The sequence below is a fragment of the Dipodomys spectabilis genome, unplaced genomic scaffold (genome assembly GCF_019054845.1).
Source record: "Dipodomys spectabilis isolate Male_0828 unplaced genomic scaffold, ASM1905484v1 ptg000089l, whole genome shotgun sequence".
In the NCBI taxonomy this organism is placed as follows: domain Eukaryota; kingdom Metazoa; phylum Chordata; class Mammalia; order Rodentia; family Heteromyidae; genus Dipodomys; species Dipodomys spectabilis.
The window spans coordinates 18,730,001-18,745,915 of record NW_024870766.1 but is presented as its reverse complement, the minus strand read 5'-3'; the positions used below and the strand labels follow the sequence as shown (position 1 = coordinate 18,745,915).

Below are 15,915 nucleotides of genomic sequence, written 5' to 3'. Positions count from 1 at the left end.
TTGCACCCCTCCCTCCTCTCATTTGCAACTCACACATGCATGTTCTTCTGCTCTTCTTTTCCTGTCTCTGACTCTGACCATAAGTATGCCTTAATAAGTGAAGTCCTGAAGTCTATTTTTATCATCTTACCTTAAACAATATAGTTTAGAAAATAACTTCAGGCTCCGGGAAATTACTTCGTTTTGCATTCAGATGAATCTCTAAGTGCACGTTTTTAAATGATTTCAAATGAGAGTCACACTCATAGATAGATAGATAGACAGACAGACAGATAGATAGATAGAGATATGTGTGTATAAATGTGTGTGTATCTCTATCTCTATCTATCTATCTATCTATCTATCTATCTATCTATCTATCTATCTATCTATCTATCTACCTAGTGCCTGTCCTGTGGCTAGAACTCTGGGCCTGAGCGCTGTCCCTGACCTTTTGTGCTCAAGGCCAAGGGCTGGTGCTCTACCACTTAAGCCACAGCTCCACTTAAAGACATTTTTTTGGCAGGTGGGGCGGGGTTAACTGGAGGTAAGAGTCCTATGAACTTTCTTGCCCAGGCTGGCCCCAAGCTGTGATCCTCAGATCTCAGGATCAGATCTACTGACTAGCTAGGATTACAGGTGTGAGCCACAGGCACCTAGCTACATGCACCTATATTTTATATAAGTCTGTTACCTGTATGATCCCAACCAGAAGAGTAAGGGTGCTAGCAATCAGTACTCTTTCTGCATCTCTGGCTGCAGTGTCCAGCACAGTACTGTTCAATATACTTCCATTGCTGCTCTGCACGTGAAAGCGCTCATCAGGGGCCATACTCAGAACCACAGAGCCAACCATTAAACTGACCACGGGGAAAGGGCCTGGGGGAAGAAAAAAGACTCTTGTCAATGAATCAATTAGTCATCACAAATATTTAGACTTCTCAACATGCCTGCAGGATTAGAAAAATGTGAAATAGCTCTGATGAGAAATATATATATATACACACACATATATACATATATATGTATATATATGTGTATATATATATATATATATATATATATATATATATATATTCAACTTTCTTGTGCTGGTCCTGGCAGGGTCTGAGCACTGTCTCTGAGCTTCTTTTGCTAAAGGTTAGGGCTCTACCACTTGAGCCACAGCTCCACGTCTAACTTTTTTGGTAGCTTAGTGGAGATAAAGAGTCTCACAAACTTTCCTGCCTGAGTTGTCTTCAAACTGGGGTTCTCAGTTCTCAGCCTTTTCAGGGGCTAGGATTACAGGCATGAGTCACTGGTGCTCAGTGGAAAATATTTTTTGTTCACAAATAAATCTGAAAAGCAGATGTCCCGAGGCATTCAAAATGGCCTTGGGAGATGAGTAGATGTGTGATTATAATACAGGATTCAGAATGCTTTGTGAATACATAAGAAGGGGTCCAGCCTATTCTGTGGGAAATCTTCCTGTGTATGTGGAGGTGGGCATCAGAATTGTCAGAAGAGGTTTCCTGGCAGAGGTAATATATAACTTGAATCTCTATTTGCTCCTTCTAATTTTTCCATATAATCTCATCTTCTACGATATCTAATGTCTAATATCTCTATCTCTGAATCTAAGTACCACTGAATATCACAGGACTTTGATTTCAAGGTCATGGATAGTTTCTCTTTTTGTCTTTATAAGACAAAAAATGTGTATCAAATGCATATTTTGAAAGGTCCTGATTTATTCCAGAAACTGCTGTAATCACTACATATATTTTTACTGATGATGATGATGGTGATGATGATGATAATGATGAGCCTATCCTTTGATAATGAAAGGCTTTATGGTTGAGAAGACTTAATATGAAACTTAGAATGTCTAAATGTGGAGAACATCAAATCTAGTTCCCTTGCCTAGTGAAATGTTGATTAATACTCTAAGGTAAAGAAGTTCTTTCAGTCAATAACCTCCTCCTGACCTCCATCTCCAGATGAAGCAGTGAACTACTAATTGGAAGAAATACAGCTAAGCACAGGTGGGCTGGGAACTGGGCTGCATGGGGAGAGGAGGTAGGTACATGGTTGCCATTTGTTTCTAGACAATCATCAGGTAGATGCATGTAGGAGCAAAATTATCTCTATTAAAAACATGAGAGTAGCACCAAATAGAACAAAAATATTCATATCCTATGACACTGTAGAAAAAATGAATCTAAATTTTAGGAATGACAGGAAAACCGCAGTTAAGGATACTCTTTTTTTTTTTTTTTTTTTTTGGGTCCGGTCGTGGGGCCTGAACTCTGGACCTGGGCGCTGTCCCTCAGCTCTTCAGCTCAAGGCTAGCACTCTACCACCTGAGCCCCAGCACCACTTCCAGCTTTTTTCTTTTTTCTTATGTGGTGCTGGGGAATCGAACCCAGGGCCTCATGCATGCAAGGAAAGCGTTCTACCACTGAGCCACCTTCCCAGCCCAGGATACTCTTTAATGAAATGATGAAATTGTATTTGATGAACATAATGTAGTAAATGCAAGGTTAATAAATGCAAGCCAAATAAATGGTTTCAAAGATCTTGTGAAATTTTTTCTGTTATTTTATATTTGGGGGCTTAAATTGATTTTTAAAAACATTTTTATGAACATCAATTAGGTGTACAAGGGAATTTCATTTCACATGTCCATGTATGCATTAGAGTGCACCCTGATCAGACTCACGCCTCCAGCAACCTCTCTTCCCCTTCTGAAACCACTCTCAACAGCTCTGTACATGTAAATAAAGTATTTTGACCATATTCACCCTCATTCATGAGAAGACTTTTAAACATGCAGTCAAATTTAAAAATCAAACCATGCTAAGATCTGAAGGTGGGTTTTAATTTTCAGTCTTTCATTTTATCACTGTCATGAAAAAAAAAATGAAGTTATAAATAAACCTAAGTGATGACATTGCATAGGAAAAGTAGACAAAGCACAAAAGGCTGATTCCTGGAAAACATCAACAAAGATACAGCAGTCTCATGCACATTTAAATGTAAAACTTGGGGACAAGGGCAGTTCTGGGGCTTGAACTCAGGGGCCTGGGTGCTGGTTGTGAGTTTTTTATTCAAGGCTAGTGCTCTTCCACTTGAGCCACAGCTCCACTTCCAGTTTTCTCTGGGGGTAGGGGACTGTTAATTGAAGATAAGAGTCTCATGAACTTTCCTGCCACCACTGACTTTGAACCATAATCCCCAGATCTCAGTCTCTTGAGTAGCTAGGATTACAAGTGTGAGCCACCGGCCCCAGGCTAAATATGAAACATTTTAAATATGAGCAAATATAATTGAAAGCATGCTTATAATTACCAACGGAGATGTGCCTTGATGTTCCAAAGATAAAGTAAGTCAGGATAGGAAAAAAAGCAGAATAGAGACCGTATCCAACAGGAACTGCAGCTAGTAGAGCATACGCCATTCCTAAAAAATACAACCACCACAGTAAATTCACAAACATTGTAGTAATATTTATCCTACACTAAGAAAGGCCTTTTCACAGATACCCTCAACTTATGGACACAACATCCCGTTATTATTATTATCCCTCTTATTTTGCATGTAGTCTATAGCTATGCTGGGGTTAGAATATGATTTTACCAGCTGGGCTAGTTATTGCTTCCACATGGGTCATCTCCTCAAACCAACTGGCTCCATTGGTCAGTAAATTCAGTCAGCAACCAATCAGATTGTTGGGGAGAACAATCAAGTCAGTTGTTGAGTAAAAACTCAAGTTAATTTAGCCCAAAGGATTTCACTTTGCACATGAACAGTTTGTTTGAGCTCAGATGTTCTTTCTCCTTTCTCCGTGGGAAATTATATTTTACAGGAGTTAAATACAAAGCAAGTGGGGGAAATATGGCAATTGTGTTTAGCGGTAGTCCAAGCACATTAGGCTAAGCATCAGGCCACCCTGGTAAAGGAGATACCTCTGCCAGCAGGCTGTGCCAGCAGCCTTGGACCCATGAATGTCAGGCTATAGAGAAATTAACATTCACCTTCATAACAGAGGTTGGAAGAAGATACTCTTGCTTGCTTAAATACTTACGTGCTCCACACACATTATTCAATGCCATTTCCCCATACTTCACTCTTACTGAGAGAAAAATCTAACCCTTTGATCCTAATTCATAGTAAAGGATTCCTTTTGTAACAAATATGAAAAAGTGATAACAATCCAAATGCCCCCGATGCACAGGCATTCAAAATTACTTACAGAATAAATGTCCCTAAGTAGAGAATTACATTGTAATTCTGTGCTGTCCCATTTATTTTTTAAAGGGTATAATTCTCTGAAATGCAACTGATATGATGTATAGAGGTATATTACTGACATAGAGAAATGCAAAGTAATTTTAAGTGAGAAAAACAAAGATTGAAAATTAATAAGTATGCATATGTACACTTTTATTAAAAATAAACATGTATGTTGTACACAATTTAAATCTAGAAATATTTTTCAAATAATTATCTAATCTCAGATTTTTAAAAATCTTTTTCAGGTTTTTAATATAATAAATAATTCAGATACAGAAAAAAGGACAATTAATATAGTAAATACCCATGTATCACAATCCAGTGTCAGAAAGGAATCATTACAGTCAGGGAAGTAACTCAGCAGTACAGAGCTTGCCTAGCATGTACAAGGTCATGTACAAGCACTAAAAGGAAACCAAATTGCCTTATTTCTTCAGGAAATCACTTATTGTCAGTACAGTTAAAACTCTGAATCTTTTTACTCAACCATAACCTGTCTCCTTCTCCACCTTAACTTGGTGCTTTTTGTTCCCAGATATTGTATAACCTTTATATAGACACACATTTATGTGTCTAGTTGGTTATTTACTAAGCTATGAGAGTTATCTATATGACAGGATCAAAAGGAGGCATTTTGTTTGTACAGAACATGTTATCTTCATGTTCCTTATATGTATTTTTCACTTTTCTCCAATGAGTAGTCAGTCTCTCAGCAACATTTTTTTCTTTTTTATTTTTTGGGCCAGTCCTGGGGCTAGAGCCTGGGTACTATTCCTGAGGATTTCTCTTTCTTTCTTTCTTTCCTTTCTTTCTTTCTTTCCTTTCTTTCTTTCTTTCTTTCTTTCTTTCTTTCTTTCTTTCTTTCTTTCTTTCTTTCTTTCTTTCTTTCTTTCTTTCTTTCTTTCTCTCTCTCTCCTTCCTTCCTTCCTTCCTTCCTTCTTTCTTTCTTTCTTTCTTCTTTTTTTTCTCAAAGCTAGTGCTTTACCACTTGAGCCACAGCTCCACTTCTGGCTTTTGGGTGGTTAATTGGAGATAAAAGCTGACATATTTTTCTACCTGGCTGGCTTTTTTTTTTCTTTTTTCTTTTTTTGGTCAGTTGGGACTTGAACTCTGGGCCTGAGCACTGTCCCTCAGCTCTTCAGCTCAAGGCTAGCGCTCTACCACTTGAGCCCACAGCGCCACTTCTGGTTTTCTGAGTAGTTTATTGGAGATAAGAGTCTCACAGACTTTCCTGCCATGGCTGGCTGTGAACCACGATCCTCAGATCTCAGACTCTTGTAGCTAGGATTATAAGCATGAGCCCACCATTGCCTGGCTTTAGCAACTTTTGATTAAGTATCTACCTATGCTGTGCCAGGGACTGTTAAAGTCTCTGCCCCTACATAATTTACATACCAGATTTTTACTGATGCAAATGTTTTAATATGAAAGTTACATCAAGAAATTGTTATAATCAATAGCCTGAGGAACCTGGAATGGAAGAGTGGTTCAGAAAGGAAAAAAAAGAGGAGCAGGAATGGAAGCACAACGGGTTTCCTATGGTCATTTCCCAAGTCCTGCTCACACTTCCAGTTCCCTGACTGGGCTCTACAGCTTTGTTGCTTTGTTGTTGTTTTGTTTTTTGTTTTTATCCTGTTCCTCCTGCAGTTCCTCATATGCCTGGAAAATGAGGACTTTTTCAGTTTTTTCAGAGCATTTGGGGACAACTGGTATCAAGTGTATTATGTCATTATCTTTATTGGTACAGCAATTTTGAAACTATATAGCTTGTAAAGAAACCTAAAGCCCTGGCTTAAATATGGAATCTCTGTGTTGCACCGCTGATCAATACAATGGTGACATATACTAATAACACAAGTGCTGAGAGACTTCTAAAACACAAGACTTTGCATCCAGTAGGCCACAAGAAGATGGGCCTTAGCCCAAACTGAGTCTACACACATGTAGACTTCATGTTAGACTTGCTGGCACTGCTTAGCAGAGAAGCAAATAAATAACAGCTCAAGATGCAAAGCAGGGAGCAGACTGCCCATAGCAGTGAGTACAGATAAGCAATACAAGGGTTGCATAGATCTTTTGCTGCTTAAGAGGATATTTTTATAATAATAATAATAATAAAAGTTAAAAAAAGAGCTCATTAGCCTGAGCAACCTCCTGGTTTCTGAGGAACATGAGCCTATCATCTCTGATGAATTTCCCACCACTGCTGGGCTCCCAGCCAATGGCTGGGTTCCACAGCTTCCCACCACCAGCAGGACAACTGGTCACATCCTTACCTTCCCTCTCCCTTTCTCTGAGGCCTCTAGGTTACCCACTACCCCACTGTGGGATTCCTGCTCCCACACTTCTATATACTCCTAGGACTACTAATCGAATCCCCTCTCTCCCTCTTGGCACCCTCCTGCTCATCCTGCACACTCTATGAAATGTCACACACCCTCTCCTTTCTATCCAGCAATCCAGTTCTGTTGAACCCAAACATCCACTTTTTCTATGACAGCCAGGAAGCTGTCAGACGAATGGGACTGGAGGCATTGCACTTGGGACCAAGCTGTTTCAAGTGGTCACCTGCGCCCGTGAGGCACACACAGTGCTGCCTGGTGACCCAAGAAACATCTCCCTAGGAATGTGCCTTTCTTCTTCAACTATCCTCAAACTGCCCTCCCCGCTTCCCACCGGACTCCAAATTAAGAGGCATATCTTACACTTGATTGAAAATATGGAATTCATAAGAGATGCTCCCAGGGTGCTTTTCATCAAAATTCCAAGCCCCTCTGCATCTGCATGATTTTTGGCACAGTCTTCCTCTGAAAAATGGAGGTAACCTCCTTGTCTGTAATGAATAATTCCTCCCCTTTCAGTCCCAAACCCATGCACTCCTTTTCATGAGTTGGCTTCTAGTAGTTTCTCGGCTACCTCTTAGATCACAGATATCTTCCTTCTACTAGATTACCCCTACCAGTTCTCAAATATATTCTAGTAGCTCCTGTGTTAAAAGGGAAAAAAATACATCAAAATGAATTCCAGGAAATGGAAAAAGAAAAAAAAAAGACAGCCTAGTTCTTCTTCACTCTACCTTTACCCTTTACCTCTCCTCAACTCAGGGCAAAATTTCTTAAAAGCAGTCTTCACCATTCCCTACCTATTGGCTCCTCTCTCTCTCTCTCTCTCTCTCTCTCTCTCTCTTGTTCTCTCTCCTTTCTTTCCTCTCTCCTCCCTCCCTCTCCCTTCCCTCTCTCCCTCCCTCTCCCCTCCCTCTCTCCTTCCTTCCTTCTCTCCCTCTCTCCCTCCCTCCCTCCTTTCCTCCCTCCCCCTCCCTTCTTTCTTTCTTTCCTTCCTTCCTTCTTTTCAATTTTCTTTTTCCCTTCTCTTGGCTTCCAGTCCTCATTCCTTTGATCATACTTTTCTCATATTTTTTTCTCCAATTTCCTGAATCCAAATTTCTGAGGCTCTTTGTTGCCCATTCTCATCTTCTTGACTTCTGAGTATGCCAAGACTTTCTCTTCTTTCCCTCATCTGCCCTTCCTTCCTAGCTGATCACAGGCATTTTTACTCTCTTACTTCTATGTATTTATTCGCTGGAGATCAAATCCAAGTCCTTGTGCTTGCTAGGCGGGCATTTCACCACTGAATCTGGTTGTTTTTTCTTTATTGCACCAGTGTGGGACTTAAACTCTGGGGCCTGGGTACTATCTATTAATTTTTTCACTCACGGGTGGTGCTCTACCACTTGAGCCACAGCTTCACCTTTGGCTTTTGCTAGTTAATTGGAGATGAGTCTTATGAATTTTCCTGCTTGGATTAGCTTCAAATTGCAATCATCAGATCTCAATCTCCTGAGTAGCTAAGGTAACAGGAATGAGCTACCTGTGCTCTGGTAGCCCTTAAATTCTTCAGGCATGGTCTTTCTGTGCAGCTTAGGCTGGCCCAGAACTCACAGTTCTACTTGACTCGGCCTCCCTATTCACTAGGATTACAGATGTGTGCCTGGCTTCCACTCTTAAATGATCACCTCTAAAGTGGCGTTTTCCTGATTTTTATGTGTGGCCAGACTGTCTTTCTGAACTTCACAATTGTAGTAGCTCTAACTTTAGTTTGGCACAGCCAATTAGATGTGTTGCATGTATTTCAAATATAACATGCCTAAAAGGAAATCTTGAATTTTCCATCCCAAACCTGCTCTGTAGCCGTCTCTGCCATTTTAATCCATGACATGGTCATTTCCCCAGCCATAGAAGCCGACACCTTAATCTGCAGAATTCATTTGTACCCGTCAGTGCATATAGGGGATTCTTGCTGCAAAATATATTTCAGACCTTGGAGATCTTTTTTTCTCTCTCTGCAGTTCCTGGGGCTTGAACTCAGGGCCTGGGCTCTGTTCCTGGGCCTATTTGTGCTAGTGCTCTACCACTTGAGCCACAGTGCCATTTCCTGCTATTTCTGAGTAATTTACTGGAGATAAAGTCTCATGGATTTTCCTGCCTGGGCTAGCTTTGAACCATGATCCTCAGGTCTCAGCTCCCTGAGTAGCTAGAATTACAGGTTTGAGCCATTGGTGCCCAGCTTTGGAGCTCTCTTGATGTCCTGTCTGTCTACCTCAAGCTGAGACATTTGTCCTCAGGGCTGAGTTTAGGGTAAGGTAGGTGAGATGCCAAGAGTACAATGTTTAAAGAGTCCCCTGCTCCCCTCCAGTGAGTACTTTCCCTGCTTTACCCTCAACCTGGTCTTGCCTAACTTTATCTACTATTTCATTGTTAGCCACCTCCCCACCTGCACTTCATCTACACGGAATTCTTTCTGCCCCTCCCTGCAGAGTACTCGGCAGTACTCATCTTCAGGGTCTTTGCACCTTTCCCTGTGCTCTTCTTTCTGTTTATCACATGATTGTCTCACTCTCACATCCTCTGGGCTCTGTCTAAATCTTACCTCTTCACTAAAGCATTCCCAACCACTGTATCTAAAATAGACTCACTTCCCAAGTTAAGGCCTATGACAGCATAGGTTACCACCACAGAGAATACTGCAATCTGGAATTCTTTTTCTATTTGAATAAGTATATAATTAAATAAGTAGTTTAACAAATTCCCATCTCTGCCACTGGAAATGGGGTTCCACGAGGTCATTGACTGGCCTGTGAGTAAATTATTAACTGTCCTGGCTAAACAGTGTCTTATAGATTTAGTACATAAACAAATAATAAAAACAAATGATTAAAAAATGTAAGTATGAGTCAGATTAACCTTCTGGAAATTCACCTTACAATGAGAACTTTATGGAGTGAATGTTCCCAGAGAAACATAACTACCTGTAAAGAACTAGGCATAGTACACAAGTTGTAGGATTTAGACACTAGGTTCAAATTCTAGCTTTATCACTAGCTCTATGACCTTGGATAAGGTTTATTAACTTTCTCCTCTATTATATAGGAGATATCGGTTGGTAGCATCTACCTTGTGTGGTTGATGTTTGGATTAAATGAGATATCTGACCAAAGCCTAATGGCTGACACATACTAAACAAAATTAATCTTTACATATAATTGTCTTGAAAAGTGGGGAGACTTGGAGCTTGAAGTACCATTTTTCATATATAAGGATGATTCATTATCAGTAGTACAGTTCAGTCCTCTTTTAAGTAAGGATTCATGGAGTTATGAACTGAGTGGTAATATCTGTGGTTGGCGCTTGCTATATGAGTATGAGTCAGATATGGCTTTTATTCCTCAAGGACCCAGGCTGCTGCCATAGCCTTGCTCTTGGAGCTGTGGGGAAGCTGACCCCATTCTGCTCTTTCTCCCACACCTTCAAGGATTCAGAAGTACTGAAACCAGTTGAGGTTTCACATTAGGGCCCAAGAGCATCTTCCTTCTCTGTGGGAATCTATATGCCCTGATCTAATTAATCAGATTTTAACCCACAATATCATTCAACATTTGTTACTAACTTCTGAAATAGTCTATGTACAGACCACCTTTCTACATCCAGCCACACTCTACATCACTTCTTATTACCTGGAAAACCCAGACTTAACCTTTAAGGAAACTCCACTTTGACAACTCAACTTGCAGGAAATTATCCCAACCCCTAAGACTGGGTAGCATACATCTACTGCATTAGCACTCACATCACAGGGAATGCTACCCTACCATAACTCTAAGCACACTGCATTTCCGCATCTCATGAGCTCTTGGAAAGCAGATGGTGCCTCTTATTCTTGTCAGCATACCCAGTGCCTACCACATTAGGTACTTCTTAGAATTGTTTTCACAATTTTGCAGCTTTGGAAAGGGCAGTAAAGGCACAGAAACAAGGAGGTGAGGATGGGGGAGAAGAGCCGAAGGCCCAAACTGCTACCCACCATCCACATAAATGATTTCTAAGATGCTCATGGAAATATTATGGAATAAGTTCAATTTCTATGTCAAGACATATACCCAGAAGCTTAAAATAAAAGGATGAATAAAGTATTGTATGGGGGGAGGAAAGAAACAAAAAAGATCATGTATAGTCTGAGCGAAGGTACTTTCTTCATTGTTTTTACACTAGTTTTACACTGCAGGTCAAGATCCATGTGTGGAATGTAAAATAATTCAATGACCTTAAATAATTCTAAAAGTAAGCACAGTAGAGGTTAGAGATGTGATTTGAGCTGTAGCACTGTTTGCTAGCAAGCGCAAAGCCCTGAGTTTGAACCCCAGTACTGCTAAATAAATAAATAAATAACCAAAATACAATAGAACAGAATAGAAAATATCAGAATGCACACCTTGTGGTGAGGGTATTTTTTCACAGAAACATTAGCTCTGTCTGTATAGCTATAATTCATATTTCTTTTTTTAGGGAACAGGAAATTTTATTTTATAAGACTTCTTAGAAAAGAGTAACATCTCCCTCCCTTTTTCTTTCCCTTCCTCCTTCCCACTTTTGTGCCGGTCCTGGGGCTTGAACTCAGAGCTTGGGCACTATCTCTGAGTTTTTTCTCTTGCAAGGCTGGTGGTGCTATCACTTGAGCCACAGCTCCACCTCTGGCTTTTTCTAAAAAAATATGTTTCTTATTGTAAAAATACTGTACAGAGGGGTTACAGTTTCATTAGCAAGGTAATGAGTACATTTCCTATCAAGTATTGTTACCTCCTCCTTTGTTTTTCCCCTTCCCTCCCTTCCCTCCACCTCTACAACTATACTCCGCCCCTCCCTCCCTCCCCCTTTCCCTCCCCTCCCCCCTGCCTAAATTGTAAAGTTCTTTTTTCAACATAGTGTCTTGCATACCTCATTGTTCCAATGGGTCAACCTGTATCCCTATTTAAGCATTTTGTTTTTTCCCTTCCCCTCCCCAAGCTAGGGAAGTGTGTATACAAGATTCAGGGCACTGACATCAAATACAGTGAAAACAGGAGTTATACCGTGGGGGAGGAACATACAAAGAAACAAAAAAAAAAATCACATGGTACATTATAAATACGTTAGAAACAATAGCAAGCAAGAAAAAAACCACTTGTGTCCCTATCTTAGGGTCATTTTGCTTAACATCATCTTATCTGATCATATGTACATGGCTTTTGACATTTTCTGCTTGCCCCAGAAATTTATATTTCTTATTGGGAATTGTGGTCCCTATATTTGAAAAGCTACTACTGAGTATATACCTCTAAGTTGGAGCCACACAGCTAGAGAAGCGGCAATGTTTCCAGAGAAAAGATCTCAATGGAAGAGAACAGAGGTGAGTCTATCTAAGGGATCCCAGAGGAAAGAAGAAAAGTCTTGAAGAATAAGGAAGCAATAGTTATAGCCTCACAGCAGTGAACTGCCACTGGAGACAGTAACTCTCAATTATTTGAAACCCAACACCCAAATCTTACCTTGCAGTGTCCCCACTAGCCCAGTACTGACTCCTGAAATGATGTCATTAAGCAGCCATTCCTTCACTCGGTATTTGGGGAGCCAGTCCAGGATGGGCAGGAGAGTCTTCAGAATACCCAAGGCCTTCTTTCTTGAACAACTGTCAAGAAGCAAAAACACTGGGTCCAATTTTGGTGCTTGTCACTAGTTGGTGACAAAGTTGGTCTCAAAGTTATGAACTGAACTCCACTGACTTTTTTAGAGCTAGGTGGAAAAATAATAATTTCATGAAAAATACTAATTCCAAAGTACTCACCACACTTTTGCCAAGAGTCATATCTATTCTTTCAAATGCCCTGTACTAGGAAACACAGGATTAAGTGTCTCCTCCCCTCTTCTTAATCCTCTGAAAAAATATCCCCACACAAGAGTTCATTTTCTGACCCAGCCAGAGAGAGGTGAATGTTGGAGTCTCTGAGAGATTAATTTTCAGACTTCTAACTCTGGCACCAGAACCTTCTTTTCTTTAAAGAAAACTACACATACTGTATATTTTGGCAAGACTGACATGGAGCTAAGATTTTACAAAAACCTTAACATGATGAACATATATTTTAGACCTTGCTACTTAATAATTTTAAATTTAGTAACCTATAGAAAAGTATCAACAGTAGAGGCATATTATTTGACTTCTGATTTCTTAAAATGTTTTGAAAAGTTATGACATATGCTATGTGAAAATAGAGTAGGGATGCGGGATGGGGGTAAGGATAGAGGTGGGGGAGAGGAAAAGGAAGGAAGGAGTGACACTAATCAGGATGCATTGTGTGCATAAATTGACATGTTGAATTGAAATCCTTCTGGAAAACCATTATAAAATACTTTTAAAAAGATGTAAATTATTATACTTATGAGAAAATTAGAGATATTGACGATGGCTCGATATTTAATGTCAAAGGAATTATGTTCAGGTGGATAACAATGTGGTTACTTTTTTTTTTAAAGAGTTCTTAGAGATCCATTCCATATATGATGGCCTTATCCACAGGTTCTGTATCTGTGGATTTAGCCAACTATGGAGCAAAAGTATCAGGAAGTGAATGTTGTGGCTGTATTGAACATATACAGATTTTTTCCTCATTATTATTTCTTAAACGATCACGTATTATGCTTATTTATGTAGCACCTAAATTAGCAATCTGCAAGGGATCTGAACTATTAAGGATTACATAGGCTATAAGCAGATACTAAGCCATTTTATATAAGGACTTGACCTTAAATCAGCATTCTTACATGTTGGTACTTGTGGTCCTGGAACCAATTCTTGATGGCTACCAAGAGACGATACTAGCTATAACATACTTATACACTACTACACTAACTATACTATACAACACTATACTATTTATAACTATACTATACCAACAATAACAGACTAAAATTTACTACCTGGAGCTTGCTTCAAAATACCCCAGGGGCAAGAAGGTGACAGTAGATGAAAAAATATTGAGTTGATTATAGTTGAAGTTAGGTGATGAGTAAAACAACTAGAGGAATATTATACTGTTGGCGTTTATTTTTGTATATGCTTCCGGTGTTGGAGAAGCAAAGTCAGTGGACATCTCAATTCTGGTGGCTATTTGGGGGTAGAGTCATGCTGGTTCTTCCGCAGGGTCCCACCGCCTGCTGGTGAACCCCACAAGTCACCTCTCCTCTCGTGCCTCTAGCTTTCGTTCTGGGTCGCCAACTTCGGTAATGGAGAACGATTTACTTTGCTATCCTGCCCACAAAGCTCGAAGGTTCCAAAGACTCCGTCCAGGTGGTGTTATTACCCAGTGGCTCTTTTAAAGAGGCTCCTTTCTTACCTCTTTCCCTTAGCCTTGGCTTTTCCAAGAAGGAAGTAAGATCCCTTGCACCCCAAGGCGCACCCCAAGTTTCACCAAGAAAGGAATGGGCTGGGGGAGTGGGGTGGCTGCTGGCTCTTCAGGAATCCCCTGCCCCCCACCCCTACCCCCCAAAGGTAGGTTTCTACAGACGCGAGTTCACAGCCCCATGGAGGCTGGAGAAGGTCGGAGCCGCTCTTTGATGGCCCAGGGCAGTGCTGTGATCTGATAGCGGCGCGGCCCGCACCCGGGCCACCCGCACCCCGCGCTCGGCCGCCGGGCGCGCTCCTGCGCCCCGGGGCGGGGAGCGGGGGGCTGGCGGGAGGGATGCCCCGGGTCCCCCTCTCCCGCCCGCCCGCGCGCCGGCCCGCCCTACCTGCAGCCCGCGGCCAGGCTCTCCCGCAGCGTCTTGCGCGCCCGCAGGCGCCGCTCCAGCTCTCGCTGGAGGGCGAGTTCGCTGTAGACCGGCCGCGACACCACGTAGCTGCAGCTGAACTCGGGGAGCTGCGGTGGCTCCGACCTGCTGCCCGGCGCCGCCATGACCTGCGAAGCCCCCAGGACCACCCTCAGGGAGGAGCTGAGCCCCGTGGGGTGGGCGGGGGGGAGCATCGGAGGTGAGGAGCGGGGGTCCCCCAGGCCCGCAGCCCCTCCGAGCCGCCTCCCGGGCCCACCTGTTGCAGCCGCCCCTGGTCTGCGCGCCCTGCTGTCGTCCGCGCCGCCAAGTATGGGGGGAGGACACCCGAGAACTTTCGGGCCCCGTGGCCTGCACCTGCCGCACAGGGCTCCCCCCCCACCCCGCTCTCAAGGGGACGAGCCCCCGCTTGGGGGCTGCAGGAAGCCCGACCCTGCGGCAGCCAGGGCGCTGTCCGCGTCCTGAAATTTCCCCTTAAACAGGCCTGGAGACAAGAGCCTGGGAGAGAGCTGGGGGGCGGGGGGTGGGGGGACCCAACCCTCCGCGTAGTGGACCCAAGCACGCACTCAGAGAGGTGTCAGGGTCCTGGGGTGGGACTCGGGACCCCTCCTCCCCCCAGGCGTAGTCCCGGGGTGGGGAGGTGGCGATCGCGGAGGAGAAGGTGCCCCACGTCCCGTCTCCTCGCCTCCTTCTCCTCCTCGGCCTCCCAGGAAGAAGTGGGGTCCCGCCCCGGGCGCCGGCGGGCGCGGGGGGCCCACGCCGGACTCGTCCCAGCCCGCGGGGCCGCGGGCGGCGGGCGCAGCCGGGCTCACCTGCTCCGCTCGCGCGCGCGCCGCACCGGAATGCCCGGGGCCGCCGGGCCGCTGCCTTTATAGCGCGGCACCGGGCACTGAGGCGTTTTATTTGTGGAGCAACAGAGACACCTTAGTCCCCAGGAAGGACGTGGCGACGGCGGTCTTTCCCCGCCGATCCTTACCGGGAAAGAAATGCCGTCTTCCCTCATTCTTTCCCTTTCCTGACCGGGAGGGCCGCGAGCTTTCCCGGCTTGTTACCCAGGGGCCACTTGAATTTCACTCATCGATCCCCCTCCCCCGCCCCCAAGCCGGCCAGAACAGCAGCTCTGCCTTGTCTGGGAGGAAGAGGATAGTGGGGGACTCGAGCGCACTCCTCTGACCTCGGAAGCTGGGACTAGGCTGCAGAAGAGAGGAGCAGGGGTTTGGGTTTCGGGAATGTCTCTTAGGGGTACGCAGGGAGGGGGGATCATAATTGATGCATAGATTGTTAGCCACGCTGTGCATTTTTGTGCCCCGAGTGTGTTCTTTTTCACAGTCAAAATCAAGTGGCCAGGTGGCCCCTTTCTTTTCCTGGCTGTGGCTCTTCAGTTCTTCTCCTTCGTTTGGACAATGAGGGGGGAGCAAGCAGGAGCAGACAGAATTCAAGACTAGAACTCATCTGAAATTGGGATGCAAGTCGCTAAAACTCACACATGGTGAGGATTAGGGCAGAAGGAAGGGCTTAGTAAACTAGA

General features: G+C 43.3%; 1 protein-coding gene across 1 annotated transcript in view; it reads right to left on the bottom strand.

Moving 5' to 3' along the window:
• Slc26a4 (solute carrier family 26 member 4) overlaps positions 1-15,273 on the bottom strand; it is a 51,709-nt gene extending 36,436 nt beyond the window's left edge. Inside the window, exons 1-5 of the mRNA XM_042684560.1 lie at positions 15,200-15,273; positions 14,352-14,518; positions 12,113-12,252; positions 3,310-3,420; positions 674-858 (exon numbers count right to left, since the gene is read on the bottom strand). Of these exons, the coding sequence (XP_042540494.1) occupies positions 674-858; positions 3,310-3,420; positions 12,113-12,252; positions 14,352-14,515 (600 nt within the window). The 5' untranslated portion in view covers positions 14,516-14,518; positions 15,200-15,273. The remainder of the gene's footprint in view (positions 1-673; positions 859-3,309; positions 3,421-12,112; positions 12,253-14,351; positions 14,519-15,199) is intronic.
• Positions 15,274-15,915: the final 642 nt, after the last annotated feature.